Source organism: Callospermophilus lateralis, chromosome 8 (assembly GCF_048772815.1).
Source record: "Callospermophilus lateralis isolate mCalLat2 chromosome 8, mCalLat2.hap1, whole genome shotgun sequence".
Classification (NCBI taxonomy): Eukaryota; Metazoa; Chordata; class Mammalia; order Rodentia; family Sciuridae; genus Callospermophilus; species Callospermophilus lateralis.
Genome location: NC_135312.1, coordinates 76,914,758 through 76,935,394, shown reverse-complemented (window position 1 = coordinate 76,935,394; position 20,637 = coordinate 76,914,758). Strand labels below are relative to the sequence as shown.

Genomic DNA, 20,637 nt, shown 5'->3' with positions numbered 1-20,637 from the left:
CATTCCATGTTTCCTTTGTCTTTATCCATATCTGGGAGAAGGAATGGAAAGTTTTCTAACCTATAACAGTTCCCCTGCTTCCTAGTCTGACACTAAATAACATAAAAATTTGCTCATTTTGATGCTGAAAACTGTTTTGTTTTATTCTGTTTTCAGACTGTATTTCCTGTGAGTCATAATCAAGCAATGCAAATGTGCTGCAATGGTGACATAAACTATTGACTGAGACTGGGAAAGTATCTGAAAAACCATCTCTTCTTTTCTTTTTTAAATGGTGCTTCTGTTGGAAGAGTCAAGGAAAACCTATACATCATGAGTTTTATCATGAAGCTTCACAGACATTTTCAAAGGACGGTTATTTTGCTTGCCACTTTTTGTGTGGTGAGCATTATTATTTCTGCTTACTACCTGTACAGTGGCTACAAACAGGAAAATGAACTCTCTGAAGTGGCTTCAGAAGTGGACTGCAGTGACCTCCAACACCTACCGTATAGACTAATGGAAGTGAAGGCAATGAAGCTTTTTGATGCCTCAAGGACAGACTCCATCATCCTTGTGTTTGTGGAGAGTCAGTACTCATCCCTTGGTCAAGACATCATTATGATTCTAGAATCAAGTAGATTCCAATATCACATTGAAATTGCTACTGGAAAAGGAGATCTCCCAGCACTTATAGACAAAACTAAAGGCAAATATGTTCTCATTATTTATGAGAATATTTTAAAATACATAAATATGGACTCTTGGAATCGAAGCCTTTTAGATAAATACTGTGTAGAGTATGGTGTGGGTGTCATTGGATTCCATAGAACTAGTGAGAAGAGTCTACAGAGCTTTCAGTTAAAAGGCTTCCCCTTTTCTATATATGGAAACCTTGCAGTAAAAGACTGTTGTATTAATCCTCATTCTCCCTTGCTCCGTGTGACCAAATCATCAAAGCTTGAAAGGGGTTCTTTACCTGGAACTGACTGGACGGTTTTTCAAATTAATCACTCAACCTACCAACCAGTAATATTTGCCAAAATAAAGACCCCAGAAAATCTTTCTCCTCCAGTCTCTAGAGGTGCTTTTTTTGCCACTATCATACACGACTTGGGTGTTCACGATGGAATTCAGAGAGTTCTTTTTGGCAACAACTTGAACTTTTGGCTACACAAGCTCATTTTCATAGATGCCATCTCCTTCTTGTCAGGGAAGAAGCTGGAACTGTCCTTGGATAGGTATATTCTCGTTGACATTGATGATATATTTGTGGGAAAGGAGGGAACCCGAATGAACACCAATGATGTTAAGGTAAGGTTCTATTATCTGAAAATCTATTAACTGAAAATTTAGTTCATATCTCAGGAGTGTTAACAACTGTCCTGGTTTGAATTAGGACTAAAGAATTTTCTAGGACATGGGACTATTATTTTATTGGGGAAGTCTGGGATAGGCTACTATAATTGGCTATCGGATCTCTCACCTTATAACACCTGCATAGATAGTAGATCTACTGAACAAGAAAAAAAAATCATATGAAAAGATTGAACATTGTAAGATCCTGAAATGGTTTTCCTTACATATTTATAATTACAGAGTAGAAATGATTTTTAGTTGCTCACTACAAACTGTCTACCTTGGAAAACTGACTAATCTGAAATTCGATGCATTTAAATATGACATTAAAGTGAATTTGTTTTGCATATCTCATAAGTAGCAAGTTCAATATTTTTGAAAGTCAAATATGTGTCATTTTCTCTTAATATATTTTTGAAACTCTGAAAAATATGGGGAATTATAACTATAAAAGCATATATATATATGTATATATATATGGGTTTAACTTGATTTTATTGGATATTATAAGTATAAAAGCATACATATATATGTATATATATGGGTTTAACTTGATTTTATTGGATATTTCTAGTACATGAATGGATTCTATTATTCTACATTTAAATTATATTACATTTCTTATTGTGTGAAACTGCTTCTCTTAAAAAGAAAGCATTCATTTAAAGGTAGTTTATTGTTAACAATTAAATGGTTGTTTAATGTTAATCAAAGTCACAATTAAGATTATCTACATTTATCTTAGTTTTCCATTGAAAATGCTGTAGGATTCCATCTCTGTTATACTATGTTATTGATTTTCCATAAATAAGAAATGTCCAAAGAATAAATCTTGAAAATGACATCTCTTTTCTCTAATCACTGAGTTTCTGGCAAATAATAATAAGTTCATTGAACTACTTAAATGAGCTAAGTATACCAGAGGACTTATTTAATGTTCCTATAAAAAGATGTGAACATTAAAAAGAAACAAATGTTCATAGTATAAATTAATTAATAAATAAGTTTTATTCAGATTTATTAAGTCTTTTGCAATTTACTTTAGCCAGTATTAACTTAAAATCAAACTGGTAATTTAAACATTCATTTGTGGTTAAAGATTACAAATATTCTTATTACAAATAATAATACATTATTTTCCTTCTAATTTTTCCATTTCCATTTATTGTTATGGAAAACATTTGCAATGCATATGTATTTATTCCATAAAATTTTTAGACTCCCCAAAATATGTTGGTATGGCATTTGAAAATATCCTAAATAAAACTCTGAGCTTTGCATGAAATGCCCTAATATTTTACAAAATACAAAGTACTTTTTGCACTATAAAGGTTAAGCCAATTTTTAGGAACACAAAAAAAGTTAAAGGCTTTGTATTCACATTAAAGACTTTAACGTGTGGTTTGTGAATTGCTTGCATTTGTATAGGAAGATATTTTCTAAACCATTTGAAAGCTTTAAAAGACATGTTTATTTGTTTGTTTGTTTCCATGCAATTTTTTGTTGTTTATTTTCAATGATGTACCTGTTAACATTTCACACATTCACACATCATTTACCTTAAAGAATGTCATATTGAAATGATCAGTGTTTTTTATGTAATTTTTTAATTTATATATGACAATAGAATGATTTACAATTCTTATTATGCATATAGAGTACAATTTTTCATATCTCTGGTTGTATACATAGTATATTCACACCAATTTATGTCTTCATACATGCATTTTGGATAGTAATGATCATCACATTCCACCATCATTAACTATCTCATGCCCTCTCTTTTCCCCTCCAACCGCTTTACCCTATCTAGAGTTCATCTATTCCTCCCATGCTTTCCGTCCCTACCCCACTATGAATCAGCCTCCTTATATCAAAGAAAACATTCGGCATTTGGTTTTTGGGGATTGGCTAACTTTACTCAGCATTATCTTCTCTAACTCTGTTTATCTGCAAATGCTATGATTTGAGGGCTGTGGCTGTGACTCAATGGCAGAGTCCTTGCCTGACATGTGTGAGGCACTGGGTTTGGTCCTCAGTACCACATACAAAAATAAAAAAAAAAAAGCAAATGGTTTGCCTAGTGCTGAGGGGGATTGGTGCTAAAGTCATGCTGTCCATCTACAACTACATTTTTTTTTTAAAAAGACATGTTTTGAATTGTGGGGTTTTCTTAATTTTTATTTATTTTTTAGTTGTAAAGGGCCAGAATGTCTTTATTTGTTTATTTTTTATGTGGTTCTGAAGATCAAACCCAGTGTCTCACACATGCTAGACAAGTGCTGTGCCACCGAGCTACAGCCCTAACCCTTATCTGGGTTTTTTAAATACTTTTTCATTGCCTCTGTGATGACATCACAAAATACTTATTCATTTCAAATAGTTGCCCTGAGAATGTAATATTCATTCTTTATTTCTATACCTATTCATTAAGTGTATACCATATGTGTAACAATTTTGGAGATATTTTAGGTAGAATCATAGAGCATAATGGCCCCAGGCTCTTTGGAAGAGGTGGGTAGGGAGTGTGTATAGTGTTAGAAAAGCATATTGAGCTGAGCATCTATCTGTTTAGTACTTTATATACCCGTATCACTTGCCAGGCACAGAGGCAGGCACTAGAGACACAACAATAAAGCATAGCTCTTCTCTTAATAAGCTCACAGTTTTGTGGGAAAGATAAATTGGTAGTTAGCTTGCAACAAGATAAGTACAATATTATTTATGTAAGAAATACAGTAGTCTATAGCATGTGTAATGTACCAGAATCTGCTAAGCACGCAGGAAAGAATGTGAAGATAAGTCTGTAGTGATGTGATGATTTAGGAAATTGTGGCAGTGATTCAGATGGCCATTTCTTGAAAACAGAAAATAGGAATAAGAATTGAGAAAGAAGGATGCATTTAAAAATTATCTAGGAAACAAAATTGAACAATTTAGTAATTAGTTAAATAGAGATGAAACAGAATATAATTGAGGTTGATGTGATTTTTAGCATAAGTGAATAATTGCTGATAAAACCAACAAGAAAGAGAGATATGATCATTGTGAAGGTCATTACACATAAAATTTCAGCTTTCTCAATGGGCACATGGAACATACAGATATTTCACAGGTAGTCTGAGCAGTAGATTTCAAAGTCCTCATCCTGTAGTCCTCATCCACATGAAAGGATGTGAGATCTGCCATGCAAAGGATTTATAGAATAATAAGATATGACCAACAATAGAATCTTGAGGAAAATCATCTTTCAAAAAACAAGTAGAGGGAGATTGCCCATGAAATAGAGTTAAAAGCACAATTAGATACCAGTAAGCTGAACTGCTGTAGAAGCCTTGGTAGTGAATTGATTCAGGGAAGATGTATCAGCAGCGTTAAACCCAACAGCAAGGCCCACTGAGGTAAGGACTAGAAAGTCTCCTTAGTAAAGGTCATTTGATGATTCTTGCAAAGCCCATGTGTATGAGTGATAAAGGCAGAAACCCAGCTGCAGTGAGTTCAGGAGTGAACCAAGAGACCAAGAGGAGGAGAAAGAGAGTAGAGTACTTAAAGTAACTGGAGGGTGAACTGGTATTAAGGTGACCAATCATCCTGGTTTGCCTAGGGCTGACGGGGGTTGGTGCTAAAACTTATAGTCCCAGAGTTAGTTTAGTTATGAGTGGCCTAAGTAAAGGAAGAGAAAAAATATCAAAGACATTGAGGTTGAAGAAAAGGTGAAGGATGTGGTGATTAATAGATAATTAATAGAAGCATTTTAATCAAGTTCTTTAATCATTACCATTTATGAGCAAATTTTATTTTATCTTTATTTGAAGTGTTAGAAAAATTAAAAAGAATGTGAGAAAATTGAAGGTTATAGACTGTTACTTGAAAAATTAGAATGATAGTGTATAACATAAATTTTAACTAATTAATGCATATACTTTTTTTCTTATGTGTAAAAATAAATGTTTCCTTAAACAGATTAGAATTAGCAGCAGTATCAGCTTTACCTACCTACCTATCTGTTGAATAATATGAGTATGTTTTAAAGAGACAAAAATTTACAAAGGAAACTATGATGAAACACAGAATATATTATTCTTTGTGCAAAAAAAAAAAAAAAAATCAAATTAAAAAAAAAGTTCCAGAAACAACAACCACCAAAAAAATTCCTAAACAGAACATCAAACTTAAGGTTGTATCTTCATTAGCCAAAGTCCTTAAATAACCAAAATATAAAATTGTTTAGACAATTAAAATATTCTAATTCTCTTCTATTAAATTCTTACTAAATTGTATTTATTTAGTGCAATTAAAATTAAATTTAATTTTAAATTAATTAAAATTAAGTCAATGTCAGAAAGAGAAATTGTCCACATGTGTGAGTGTGTGTACATTCCTGCACATGCATGTGTAGAGTACTACTAGACAGGTTTTGTGACTTTAGAGTTCAAGTTAGCACAAGTTCCTTATGCCCTGAGACCTATTCTCAAACATCCTGAGACTATCTACAGAATGAGATTTTGGGGAAGGAAAGTGATGCCTTTTTAATTAAAGCATTTTAGTTTTAAATGAAAGTATGGTATGACCCAAAGAATATTAACATCTCACATTCTCTTTTAGAAAAATTATTTCACTCTTAATTTAAGACACATTCTATCTTTAAACCTAAAACAATTCATGTAATATTTTTACCCAAAACAAATGAAATGTTGAATTGGAAGATTTTGGTAAAACAGGTTAGATGGTTTTACTGAAATTTCTGTAGTTGAATACTCTCAATAAATAAATGTGTTCATATATCTGACTCTTGCTGTGTCTGTCCTTCTCTTTCTGTAAAAGGTACATATTCAGGTTTAACTTTGACAAACTTCTAAATGTCCAGCAAAAAATGCAGAACTAGCCCAGTTATACCTGAGCACACTAAAGAGGTGCCTGTACCTGTTTTTCTGGTACTCAGAATCCCTTCCTTCTGCTCACTACCCTAAATCTTTCCCACTGTTTCCTTACATTTCAATATTCCTTAACTTCTTTGTTTTTGGATTAGCCCTTAGGAAAAAAAAAAAAAAAAAAAAAAAAAAAAAACAAAACACTGTAAGTGACCTTATAGGAAAGAGAAGTTCTTAATTTAATACAATGTTATAAGTGACTTTATTATACTTTTTCTCTTTATTTGAAGAGCTGAAAGTGTCTAGGGGAAAAAGTGCTAAAAATAGAAGTAGGAAGCAGTAAACTGTGAGAAATAAGTAGCATCAAGCTCAGAAGATGAACTTAGCCAACTTCTTATTCTTATTCTTGTTTTGTGCTGACCCTGAGAAGCTATAATTGGAGTGTAAAGGTGAGCTCTTTGTTGCTTGACTCCATAAGAATATTCACCATTTCAGCCAAGGTAAAACAGCAGGCTTTATAAACCCACTGAAAGAAAACAACATACCAAATGTTTGGGTATGGGGGCTGCAATCAATTAATTTGTCATAAGTTAAAGTAGAAGGGAAGCAAAAATTTCTCCAGATAGTTCACTATTTATATGCTCTACATGAATATCATGGTTTGTATACTGTACACAGTACTTTTCCATTTATTCCCCTAAAAACATATTTTTTTTTCTAATTCCCTTCTGTTTATTTTCTGACAACCATTTTAATTGTGAAAACATATACCTGTTTGGTACTAACAGCTTACATTTTCTAGAATTACTTATAACTGAATACAATATTTCTTATATATTGGCCAGGAACATATATTTTCAGTCAAGACATGGCTATTACCTCAGCTTTGTTAACTGTGTTTTTTATATCTGTGTTCTCTCTTCTTTTTTTCTTTTCTTTTCTTTCTTTTTTCCCCCCACGGGGAATAGAGCATTTGATATTACCCACCCAGATGTATGTTTAATTTTCCAGCCCTGATGGTGAATTGTAAATATGCTCTTGTTATTGGTCAATTATTATATTTTGTGTTTTGAAGCTAGGTTAAGTGAACATATTTCAGATTACATTCTAATTTAATATTTCACTATTCTGTGATTACTGTTTTTAGTATTTTTTGCCTTTAAGTTTGTTTTGCCTAATGCTCATATTATTATACCAACTTTCTTTTGTTTCTATTTGAAAAGTATGCCTTATCCCATTTTTATATATTTTCAACCCCTCTTCTTTGTCTTTGCATTATAAATTGATTTTGAAAACAGCTTCTAGATCCATATTGCAATTTATCTCCTAAATCAATATTTATTTACTATATCAATATCTATTTTAGTATTTTAGTTAACAAGATAAGTTTACATGAAGTTAATCAGACTATCAATGTACAAGGAATTATTTTAGCCATCTTATTTTGTGCTTTATATTTATCCTATTTGTTCTGCTTTGGTTGGATTTTTCCCCCTACCTTCTATATTATTTGAATTACCAGCTTCTTTTTCACCTACTACTGGTTTGAAATGCATATATTTATTTCTATTATTTTTAGTAATTTCTTTCCAAAATGTAGAGAAGTGCTAATATTATAGAGTATCTTTAAAAATTAGTCAAAAAGTACTAAGTACTTTATCTTCAATCACGCCCACTTCAATTTAGCTGATGAGTCAAGTTACCTAAACATTTGTGGTAGTAGAAAGAGTACATTTCCATTGTTTTTAATTATTTCATAATTGTGAAAAATTAGGCAATTTTTGAGTGTTCTTATGAATGTATGTGAACTATTTGTTTCTCATTTCTTTACTTTCTCCCTTAGTTTGGTGGGATATTTATGTATCAATTTGATATATTGTAATAATAATACAAAGAAAAATTTTCTAGCAATACTATCATTATACTTAGATAGCCATAATGTTTTAACATTTATACAATTGTTTTAAGAAAATAATTTTTAGGAAATTACTTTGTTATCTAACCTAGGAAAATAAGAAAATATTTTAGCTAAGGGGAAAAAGAAACTATTTCATACTAATAATCCTTTTATGCTTACCACATTTTATTAAATGTGTTGTTGTGAGATAGAATGTACTCCATTGGTATTAATACTAAGGAGTGATTTGTTATGCAGTGGCATTCTAAACTAATGAGTTCTGAATCAGTTAAAGAAGGAAAAATGCTGTTGCTGAATGAACAAGTGAATTTGTCATCAGAATATTTGGCAACTGATTACTTTTTCTAAAGGTTTGTTGCACTGAATCGTGGCTGATCATGATAAAGAGAAGGCCTGTTATGATGGCATCAAAGCACAACTAAGGCCATGCCAAATTTCATTTACTGGATTACTAGAAGATTACAGGAGGAAATTTGAGAATAAGGATTTAGAGTCTAGAGATATCCAATTCAGTGTAGAAAATTATGCACAAAGTGGTAAGGATTTCAAAGGATACTGTTATGGATGATGAAAAACATTGTTTTAATAAAAAGAAGTTGAACGTATGAAAATTTTAATATTTGTTAGTTTTTGGATTATGTACTTCTATGGGTTAAAACAGGATTATTTTTCCTGTGCTGATGGTTCATACTTTTAGATCAATAACGAATGCAGTTGCCCAGATACATACCCAAATAGGGAGCACTTGTTCAGCAGTAAATATATTGTTTTAATTTTTTTACTTTGGCCATCATTTAATTCTTGAAGAAATTCTACCCAACAAGGTGACATCACTTTATATGAAACTAAGACTTCTATACCTATGATCTTACATGTAGGAAGTGGTACTCCCAAGATTCAAAATGCAGGTCTGCTTGGTTCAAGATTCTGAACTTTTTGGGGGCTGGGGTTGTAGCTCAGTGGTAGAGCACTCTCCTACCACATGCGAGTCCCTGGGTTCGATCCTCAGCACCACATAAAAGTAAATAAACAAAATAAAGGTATTGTGTACAACTAAAAAATGAATATTAAAAAAAAATATTCTGAACTTTTCCATTTCATATGGTTGCACCGTTATGGATGTCACACAGTATTATGATGTCTATAGAAATTCTTTGCACCAAATTCTACTTCATATTAAAAATGTCTATTATGATTTTATAGGTCACATCTGAAGCTTTGTCTTGGATTCACATACAAATTTGGTTCCAAAAGTATCAATCACTTCTTGAAATGGATGATTCAAATAAGTATAACAATTTGATATAAAACCCACTTTAAGTTTTCACTAAGTTTGGCTTGCTAGACACTAATCTTTCTAGGTGCTTTGCCTACAATGCTGATAACTGTTAAAATTTTGGAAGTTTGGGACGAATTAAAGGTAGTTCAATGACAAGCCCAAGTGCCAGAAATTTCCCATAGTTCAGGTAATTTAACTGTTTTCCTCTGCATGTACTTGGATTTTAAAATCTATGTGATATTTTAAGTAATTTGTACAGGCAATCTTTTAACATTTTTCAAAAGCCAATAAACAAAATAGGAAAAATCAAAGAAATTCTAAAATATTCTCATTCAGTCTGTCGGAAATATGAACTAGTATCTAAAGCTCTGTTTTTTTATTTTTTATTTTTTTAATTAATTTTTATTGTTGGTTGTTCAAAACATTACATAGTTCTTGATATATCATATTTCACACTTTGATTCAAGTGGGATATGAACTCCCATTTTTACCCCATATACAGATTGCAGAATCACATCAGTTGCACATCCATTGATTTACATATTGCCATACTGGTGTCTGTTGTATTCTGCTGCCTTTCCTATCCTCTACTATCCCTCCTCCCCCCCTCCCCTCCCGTCTTCTCTCTCTACCCCATCTACTGTAATTCATTTCTCCCCCTTATATTTTTCCCCCTTTCCCCTCACTTCCTCTTGTATGTAATTTTGTATACCCCTGAGGGTCTCCTTCCATTTCCATGCAATTTCCCTTCTCTATCCCTTTCCCTCCCACCTCTCATCCCTGTTTAATGTTAATCTTCTTCTCATGCTCTTCGTCCCAACTCTGTTCTTAGTTACTCTCCTTATATCAAAGAAGACATTTGGCATTTGTTTTTAAGGGATTGGCTAGCTTCACTTAGCATAATCTGCTCTAATGCCATCCATTTCCCTCCAAATTCTATGATTTTGTCATTTTTTAATGCAGAGTAATACTCCATTGTGTATAAATGCCACATTTTTTTAATCCATTCGTCTATTGAAGGGCATCTAGGTTGGTTCCACAGTCTTGTTATTGTGAATTGTGCTGCTATGAACATGGATGTAGCAGTGTCCCTATAGTGTGCTCTTTTTAGGTCTTTAGGGAATAGACCGAGTAGGGGAATAGCTGGATCAAATGGTGGTTCCATTCCCAGCTTTCCAAGAAATCTCCATACTGCTTTCCAAATTGGCCGCACCAATTTGCAGTCCCACCAGCAATGTACAAGAGTACCCCTTTCCCCACATCCTCGCCAGCACTTGTTGTTGTTTGACTTCCTAATGGCTTCCAATCTTACTGGAGTGAGATGGTATCTTAGGGTGATTTTGATTTGCATTTCTCTGACTGCTAGAGATGGTGAGCATTTTTTCATGTACTTGTTGATTGATTGTATGTCCTCCTCTGAGAAATGTCTGTTCAGGTCCTTGGTCCATTTGTTGATTGGGTTATTTGTTATCTTATTGTCTAATTTTTTTAGTTCTTTGTATATTCTGAATATTAGGGCTCTGTCTGAAGTGTGAGGAGTAAAGACTTGTTCCCAGGACGTAGGCTCCCTATTTACCTCTCTTTTGCTGAGAAAAAACTTTTTAGTTTGAGTAAGTCCCATTTGTTGATTCTAGTTATTAACACTTGTGCTATGGGTGTCCTATTGAGGAATTTGGAGCCCGACCCCACAGTATATAGATCATAGCCAACTTTTTCTTCTATCAGACTCCATGTCTCTGATTTGATATCAAGTTCCTTGATCCACTTTGAGTTAACTTTTGTGCATGGCGAGAGAAAGGGATTCAGTTTCATTTTGTTGCATATGGATTTCTAGTTTTCCCAACACCATTTTTTAAAGTTGCTATCCTTCCTCCATTGCATGCTTTTAGCCCCTTTATCAAATATAAGATACTTGTAATTTTGTGGATTTGTTTCTGTGTCCTCTATTCTGTACCATTGGTCCACCCGCCTGTTTTGGTACCAGTACCATGCTGTTTTTGTTACTATTGCTCTGTAGTATAGTTTGAAGTCTGGTATGGCTATACCACCTGATTCACACTTCCTGCTTAGCATTGTTTTTGCTATTCTGGGTCTTTTATTTTTCCATATGAATTTCATGATTGTTTTCTCTATTTCTACAAGAAATGCCGTTGGGATTTTGATTGGCATTGCATTAAACCTATAGAGAACTTTTGGTAATATCGCCATTTTGATGATGTTAGTTCTACCTATCCATGAACAGGTTGTATTTTTCCATCCTCTAAGATCTTCTTCTATTTCTCTCTTTAGGGTTCTGTAGTTTTTATTGTATAAGTCTTTCACCTCTTTTGTTGGTTGATTCCCAAGTATTTTATTTTTTTTGAGGATATTGTGAATGGAGTGGTTGTCCTCATTTCCATTTCAGAGGATTTGTCACTGATATACAGGAATGCCTTTGATTTATGCGTGTTGATTTTATATCCTGCCACTTTGCTGAATTCATTTATTAGGTCTAATAGTTTCTTTGTAGACCCTTTTGGGTCTGCTAGGTATAGAATCATGTCATCAGCAAATAGTGATAATTTGAGTTCTTTTTTTCCTATTTTTATGCCTTTATTTTCTTTCATCTGTCTAATTGCTCTGGCCAGTGATTCGAGAACTATGTTGAACAGAAGTGGTGAGAGAGGGCATCCCTGTCTTGTTCCAGATTTTAGAGGGAATGCCTTCAGTTTTTCTCCATTCAGAATGATGCTAGCCTGAGGCTTAGCATAGATTGCTTTTACAATATTGAGGTATGTTCCTGTTATCCCTAGTTTTTCTAGAGTTTTGAACATAAAGGGATGCTGTACTTTGTCAAATGCTTTTTCCGCATCTATCGAAATGATCATATGGTTCTTATTTTTAAGCCTATTGATGTGGTGAATAACTTTTATTGATTTCCGTATATTGAACCAACCTTGCATCCCATGGATAAATCCTACCTGATCATGGTGCACAATTTTTTTGATATGTTTTTGTATCCGGTTCGCCAGAATTTTATTGAGGATTTTTGCATCTAGGTTCATTAGAGATATTGGTCTGTAGTTTTCTTTCTTTGAAGTGTCTTTGTCTGGTTTAGGAATCAGGGTGATGTTGGCCTCATAGAATGAATTTGGAAGTTCTCCCTCCATTTCTATTTCCTGAAATAGCTTGAAAAGTATTGGTATTAATTCCTCTTTAAAGGTTTTGTAAAACTCTGCTGTATACCCATCCGGTCCTGGGCTTTTCTTGGTTGGTAGTCTTTTGATGGTTTCTTCTATTTCCTCAATTGATATTGGTCTGTTTAGGTTGTCAATATCCTCCTGACTCAATCTGGGCAGATCATATGACTTAAGAAATTTATCGATGCCTTCACTATCTTCTATTTTATTGGAGTATAAGGATTCAAAATAATTTCTGATAATCTTCTGTATTTCTGAAGTGTCTGTTGTGATATTGCCTTTTTCATCCTGTATGCTAGTAATTTGAGTTCTCTCTCTTCTTCTCTTCGTTAGCGTGGCTAAGGGTCTGTCGATTTTATTTATTTTTTCAAAGAACTAACTTTTAGTTTTGTCAATTTTTTCAATTGTTTCTTTTGTTTTGATTTCATTAATTTCAGCTCTGATTTTAATTATTTCTTGCCTTCTACTTCTTTTGCTGTTGTTTTGCTCTTCTTTTTCTAGGATTTTGAGATGAAGTATTAGATCATTTATTTGTTGGTTTTTTCTTTTTTTTAAGGAATGAACTCCAAGCAATAAATTTTCCTCTTAGAACTGCTTTCAGTGTGTCCCATAGATTCCGATATGTTGTGTCTGTGTTTTCATTTATCTCTAAGAATTTTTTAATTTCCTCCTTGATGTCTTCTATAACCCATTGATCATTCAGTAACCTATTGTTCATTCTCCAAGTGATGCATGATTTTTCCTTACTTCTTTTATCGTTGATTTTCAATTTCATTCCATTATGATCAGATAAGATGCATGGTATTATCTCTACTCCTTTATATTGTCTAAGAGTTGCCCTGTGACATAATATATGATCTATTTTTGAGAAGGATCCATGTGCTGCTGTGAAAAAAGTGTGACTGCTTGATCTTGGGTGGTATATTCTATATATGTCAATTAAGTCAAGGTTATTAATTATGTTATTGAGTTCTATAGTTTCCTTATTCAACTTTTGTTTGGAAGATCTGTCCAGTGGTGAGAGAGGTGTGTTGAAGTCTCCCATGATTATTGCATGGTGGTCTATTAAACTCTTGAACTTGAGAAGAGTTTGTTTGATGAACATAGCTGCACCATTGTTTGGGTCTTATATATTTATGATTGTTATGTCTTGTTGGTGTATCATTCCCTTGAGCAGTATGTAGTGTCCCTCTTTATCCCTTTTGATTAACCTTGGCTTGAATCTATTTTATTTGATATGAGTATGGACACTCCTGCTTGTTTCCGAAGTCCATATGAGTGATATGATTTTTCCCAACCTTTCACCTTCAGTCTATGTATGTCTTTTCCTATCAAATGCGTCTCCTGAAGGCAGCATATTGTTGGGTCTTGTTTTGTGATCCATTCTACTAGCCTGTGTCTCTTAATTGGTGACTTTAAGCCATTAACATTTAGGGTTATTATTGAGATATGGGTTGTTCTTCCAGCCATATTTGTTTATTTATGTTCCTAACATGGTTTGTTTTCCTCTTTTATTATTCCCCCCCCTTTACTGTACTACCTCCCACTGTTGGTTTTCATTGATATTTTCCATTTCCTCTTCCTGTAGTATTTTGCCGAGGATGTTTTGAAGAGATGGTTTTCTAGCTGCAAATTCTTTTAACTTTTGTTTATCATGGAAGGTTTTAATTTCATCTTCCATCCTGAAGCTTAATTTCGCTGGATACACAATTCTTGGTTGGAACCCATTTTCTTTCAGTGTTTGAAATATGTTATTCCAGGATCTTCTAGCTTTCAGAGTCTGTGTTGAAAGATCAGCTGTTATACTGATTGGTTTACCCCTAAATGTAATCTGCTTCCTTTCTCTTGTAGCTTTTAAAATTCTCTCCTTATTCTGTATGTTGGACATCTTCATTATAATGTGTCTAGGTGTGGATCTCTTATGATTTTGCACATTCGGCGTCCTGTAGGCTTCTAGGATTTGGGATTCTGTCTCATTCTTCAAGTTTGGGAAGTTTTCTCGTATTATTTCATTGAATAGATTGCTCATTCCTTTGGTTTGGACCTCTATACCTTCCTGTATCCCAATGACTCTTAAGTTTGGTCTCTTTATGTTATCCCATATTTCTTGAATGTTCTGCTCATGGTTTCTTAACAGCTTTGCTGAGCTGTCTATGGGTGTCAGATGCGCCTACCTTGCAGGCACGGGGGTGGCTTGCCGCTCCGCGGGTCGCTGGGTCTGATCTCTAAAGCTCTGTTTTGTTCATAACTTTCATAAGCTATAATGAAACTACCAAATAAAATACAAAATAGATCTTAAATCATGATGTTAATATAAAATAAGTTATGAAATCTGTTGTTTTACAGTTCTGAAGGTCAGAGGCCCAACACAGATCTCACAGGGCCAAGTTCAGGACTTTGCTAGGACTATATTCCTTTCTGGAGACTATAGGTGAGACTTGCCTTGCCTTTTCTTCTACAGTCTCCCACATCCTTGGTTCCTGTGTCCTTTCTACAACTTCCAAGGCAGCAGTGTTGCATCTCTCTGTGCCTTCTTTCACAGCCACACCTCTCACACACACACAAAAAAAATGAGAATGATCTTCTGCCTTTAATGATCCATGTGATAAGACTGGCCTACCTGGAAAATTTAGTATAATCGACCCAATTTTTTTTTGCTAGGCAAGGTGCACATCCACGGGCTCCAGGATTTAGCATGTGGATATCCTGGCAGGAGAGGCAGGAGAAACATTATTCTCCATACCACATGCTATGTTTTTCAAAGTAATATTACTATCAAATTAATATTACTATTACTGAGGCCTTGTAACTCCCCCACCCCCAAGAAAAGCAAAAAACTTTAACTACTTTACTATTGTTCTTCTCCCTGGGAAATGAAAATTTGATGGCATTTGTATGTTCAAATAGCTAGTTTAGCTCTAAGTCAATAGTAGTTAATTGGGGAAAGCATCAGTTAACAAATATCTTAGCACTTTAGAGATCAAGATGGAAACACAGGTAACCCTCTCTTCAGTTAGTTAGTTAAGAAACTTGGCTCTCCAAAGATTGCTTAGTTGGAGAAGATGTGTGGTTATTATCAATTCACTAATCTAGTAGATTCCGATATAATGTTTCTGGAAGTGCATCCATTATAAGACCAATTAAAACAGAATACTAAAAGATAGTTGTTTGAGACCAACACAGTTATTTGCAGTTGAAAGCCCTGGTCACCATTTTCATTATACTTCTTTCATCCTTCCATTTTATTCTCTTACTTCTCTTGTGTTGCTATGTCCACCTCAGCTTCAGTGCCCTTACTTATTTTTTTTAGGGATTGATCTTTTCCTCTTTAAAATTCATATTCTAATTACCTAATCTAAAAACAACAATGGAGTTTTGTTCCATCTATTTACCCCTTCTCCACTCTGCTATCCTACTCTGGTTCCCTGGTATTATCTGGATTAGTATAGTAATGCTTCCTTTCTCTTGCTTCATACTTACATCTTTACTTTTATGTAATTACCTGTCTCTATTTTATTCCCTGAACTATATATTCTGAGTAGAATTAGCTTTTGGAAAAGATGGAAAATGTTGCATGTAGATATTTAGTCAGCTATTAATGGTACCAGTCTTAGAGATCAGGAATGGACTTTTTTCCCACTGTGTAAAAGATTAAACACCCGAGAAATGCCCAGGCAAAACAAGTTTTATGTAAGAAAAGTGTTAATGACTGAGGGCATATTTTTTTGAAGAGAAGGAATCCCAGATCTGGGAGTCCCTGAGAATGGGTGTGTCTTGCTCTTTTATGGAAACCAGAAGCCTATCTTCTCTTTTATCTCTGGTATGCCTAAGGTAAAAAAGGAGCAGCACAGGAGTTATAGTTAGCAACTCATTTTGCCAGGAATTGTGATCTCAGTAGTTAGCTGTTGGCAACCCATTGTCTCTTCTTTGATAACCATTCCTTATCCCCATAATTCATTACCTTTCCCCTATCTCAATTTGCTGAGGAATGTGAAATATCCTGTCCACTTAGGCCAGGTATGGGTCTGGCAGATTGCTTTTTGGCAAAGAAAGCATGTGGGGACAGTACAATGTGTTTATTTTATAGAATTATTCTCTTAATCTCATGTTCCCACCATTCTCATTTATTAAAAACAACAATGGAGTTCTGTTGATACATTGACTAATGATCCAAAATAAGAATAATAAATCCTTCCCTATTCTTTATCTTGGATCAATATACACTAGAACAAGACACTAGAACAAGTCTATTCCTCCTCTGCAGATCCTTAGAAACAAAGTATTCTAATTCACACAGAATGATAACATATTTGATTGTCTCAAATAAATTAATTGAGTAGTTTTGACAGTAAGTAGTTCAAAAGTTTGAACTGCTGTCATTGGAGTCTTAATACATACATCCTTCTAGACTTGGATTTCATAGATACTAAAAAAAATACTTCTAGGAAATTTTATACAACAACTTTAAAAAATTATTTGACAATATTTTCAGGTAAAAGAAGACATTGTAGTGAAAAACCCATTTAACTCTAGCATACTTGATTTAAAGAAATAGTTTAGGTTAATTTTTAAAGATTCTTTTCATAATATAATAATCTGCTCTAGAAATGCAACAAATATTAAAAGGAGCAAACAGATTAGAGAAGGGAATTTTCCTAATCTTTATTATTTCTCTTCTGGTATGGGACATTGTCATTGCTCCAAATGAAGGGCAAATAAACAATGCAAAAGAAAAAAAAAATGCCTTTTCATTCTTGTTAGAACTATATCTCCAATGGTATTGTCACTTGTAACTTTGCTAGAACTAATTAGTGCTCAATCTGTGTTCTCAATGAAGCCTTGGCAGCTCATTCCACTTGACAAAGCTCTGTTTCCCTAAAAGGGATCAGTCTCTAATAGATGCCAGTGACAGGAGGCTGTTCATCAACCCTCAGGGTAGTTCAGAGCTTCAGCAGAAGACTGGGTAGCCCTTGCTCAAAGGTCTGTACTTAGAAATTGACACAATGTCAATGTTTTAAGATTCTCAAAAACAAGGAAAGCCTAAGAGGGCAATTCACAGCACGTCTTTGTTTTCAAGCCATCAACACGTTTCAGAGTGGTTCTCTGTTATAGCTGAATGCCTCTAAGGAGCAAAATCATTACTGAATTTAAATTAATCCATCAAATCACTCACATATGACATACTCAACTGTTCATAACTACCTTTATTGTTGACAAGCTTAAAACACAGACAACTGTTAAAAAGTCACCAGCGATGAATCAACTTGTAATTTGTAAATGTACAAAGAACAGGGTGCTACAGTATTTCTTTAAAGAACCAGTCCAAGAATTTATCACTAGTTTCACCTTAAGCATTTTTTAACTCAAAGATGTTTAGATGTATACAATCACTTATCATTTTGAAACTATTTTCATCCATTTTCAAGCCATAGAAAAGGCAAACAAAATCACTGTAAGTCTTTGCTTAAAAGTGGAAATTTCCCAGTCTCACATAGATTTTTACTGGGTTGATCTAGGAAGAATCTAGATTATCTATGTGATTCTAATATAGATGGTAGAAATACATATTTGGGAAAGCAATTGTTTAAATAGACTGCATTTGATATTATTGCAAAATGTGAAGACATGGGTCCTATTGTCTTTCTCTCTAGAAAGTATATTAAAAATCTCTCTCTCTGTCTCTGTCTCTCTCTCTCTCTCTCTCTCTCTCTCTCTATATATATATATATATATATATATATATATTACTATGCACTTATATATAGATACATATCTATGTAATATATAAGTATATATCTATATATTATATATATATGTAATATATAAGTACATAGTAACAAGGGGCCACAGTAAAATCAATAGTTTCATAACTGATTTGACATGATGCTGGAAGTTTTAATTTTTATTTATTTTAAATAATATAAAAATACTATATGATAATATTATGTCAAATGCATATATATGTAAAATTGCCTATGGAGATATATAGGATAGATTTTACATGAATGATTTTAGTTATTTCCTTAAGTGAATGGGTTGGTACTGTCTACTAAGAAGATGTTGGATAATTTTGACAATGTATAGTAATGTAAAGTACTTTGCTTCTGTGATGTTTTAGGAACTTGTAGATCAGATCATTTAGAAGAGAGAGACTTCAGAGCAGAGAGGATTATAAACAGGAGGCTAAAGAACCAGGGAAGAGAAAGCAGAACTTTTCTGTTTTTCCTTGTTTGTTTTTAGCTGAAAGAAGAGGACGGGAGGGAGAGAGAGGGAGGGAGGGAGACAGGAAGGGAGATTTTATGTTTCAGGTTTTATTGAATGTCAAATAAATTAGAAAATCAAATTGGGGCGAATTACAGGTGAGATAGAGGTACTTCACTGTATGATTTAAAAAAAATATTAGGGAGTATTTTGGAATGAAGAAAATAAATTTTATCTTAGGAAACTTTAAGTGGAGATTCAAATGTTGTCTAAGAGGGTCTACGGTCTATGGATTTGGGTTTGTTTGTTTTTATGTTTTGTCCAAATGTCCAAAAAAAAAAAATCTTTCTTCCCCTCTCTCTCTCTCTCTCTCTCTCTCTCTCCCCCCTCCCCCCATCTCTCTTTCTTTATGGTTCTGGAGATTGAATCAGGGTCTGGCTCATGTGAGGCAAACACTCCACCAACTGAACTATATCCCCACCCCTATTTCATTCTTCTTTAATTTTTATTTTTATTACTTTGTGAGAGAGGGTTACTATGATCACATTAATTGTCCATGTGCATCTTTCTTTTGAAATTTGTTCTTCCCCATTCATTATGTTCTTTACTTTGTTATTTCTCAGTTGGTATTGTCAATCTGTCTCTGGGTTTGTTTCTTTTTCTGAGATTGGAACATTGAATTCAATCACTTTTGAGTCTCAATTAGTTCTGACTCTGTGAGATAATTTTTAAGATTTTATTAAGGGAATCCCAGCACCAATGACCAGAGTCATTTCATGGTGAAATAAGAGTGAGCAAAACTTCCTTTTCTGAGTATTAGAATTCCCATCATCCTTTCAAGTGGTGTGCTTTGCTTTTCCTGACAGCTCTAATGAGGGGTATTTTTGGAGGAGGGAGGTTTAACTTTCCTGTCTTCAGCCTCAGATGAGGCATGCAATTCCAAGACACTCTAGTTTTCCCTTGAATAACTTCTTGTTCATCTATTATATAACTTATTTAAAATATTTTGAATATATTTATATACCTGTCTACAAAGTGTTACTTTGACATGTTCTGTGAGCTTATTTTTAATCTGAAACAAATTTCCCAGCCCCTTGCTCTAAGCAAATCCGTAAACATTCTCTTCTACTCCCAGTTTTACAAAATCTCAACTATTTTCCTCTTGACTTTCACATTTTATAGACTGAAAAGCTGTTTACCATTTCATCTTTCTCATTATTTGGTTTTCCTTGCCAATTACATGGATGAACATACTATTCATGCTAAAAGGGAGCTTGGGAGTTAAAAGTCAAACAGATAGTTTTGGTCCAATGTCAGGTCTGTATCTTTCTAGCTTACTCTGTTTATCTGTCACTTTCCATATCTTTACAGTGAGAACAATACCTACTTCACAGCAGATATGTGGCCTATGGCAGTCTATTTCAAATGGCTAATACTAGTGGACTGTCAACAAATTTATTTATTTATTTTTTAATTATTTATATGAGCACATCATAAACTGGGAGCAAATATTTGAACAGAATTTTGAAGTAATTATAAAATGAGTAAAATGAATTATTTTCAATATCCCAGTGTTATCATATAGGAGAAATGGGGTCCCTCTTGCTCATCATCTCAAAAGATATTAATTGGTGCCTGTGATGTGCCTGGCATTCTTCCAGGAGCTAGTGATATAGTGGTTGCCAAAAAAGACAAGTTTGCCATCTACATAATCTTACCTCTAATAGAGAGGTGAGAGACAATAAACACATAAATAAATGAACAAATAAAACAACCTTAAGTAGGAATAAGAGAGATATGAAGAAAATAAAGCAGGCTCCATAAAATGAAGAGTGGTGGAAGATGCTGAAG

General features: G+C 33.7%; 1 protein-coding gene across 1 annotated transcript in view; it reads left to right on the top strand.

The window, feature by feature from the left end:
- The first annotated feature begins 312 nt into the window (after positions 1-312).
- Positions 313-20,637, top strand: part of LOC143406187 (bifunctional heparan sulfate N-deacetylase/N-sulfotransferase 3) — a 139,786-nt gene continuing 119,461 nt past the window's right edge. The window contains exon 1 of the mRNA XM_076864827.1: positions 313-1,293. Within this exon, the coding sequence (XP_076720942.1) occupies positions 313-1,293 (981 nt within the window). The remainder of the gene's footprint in view (positions 1,294-20,637) is intronic.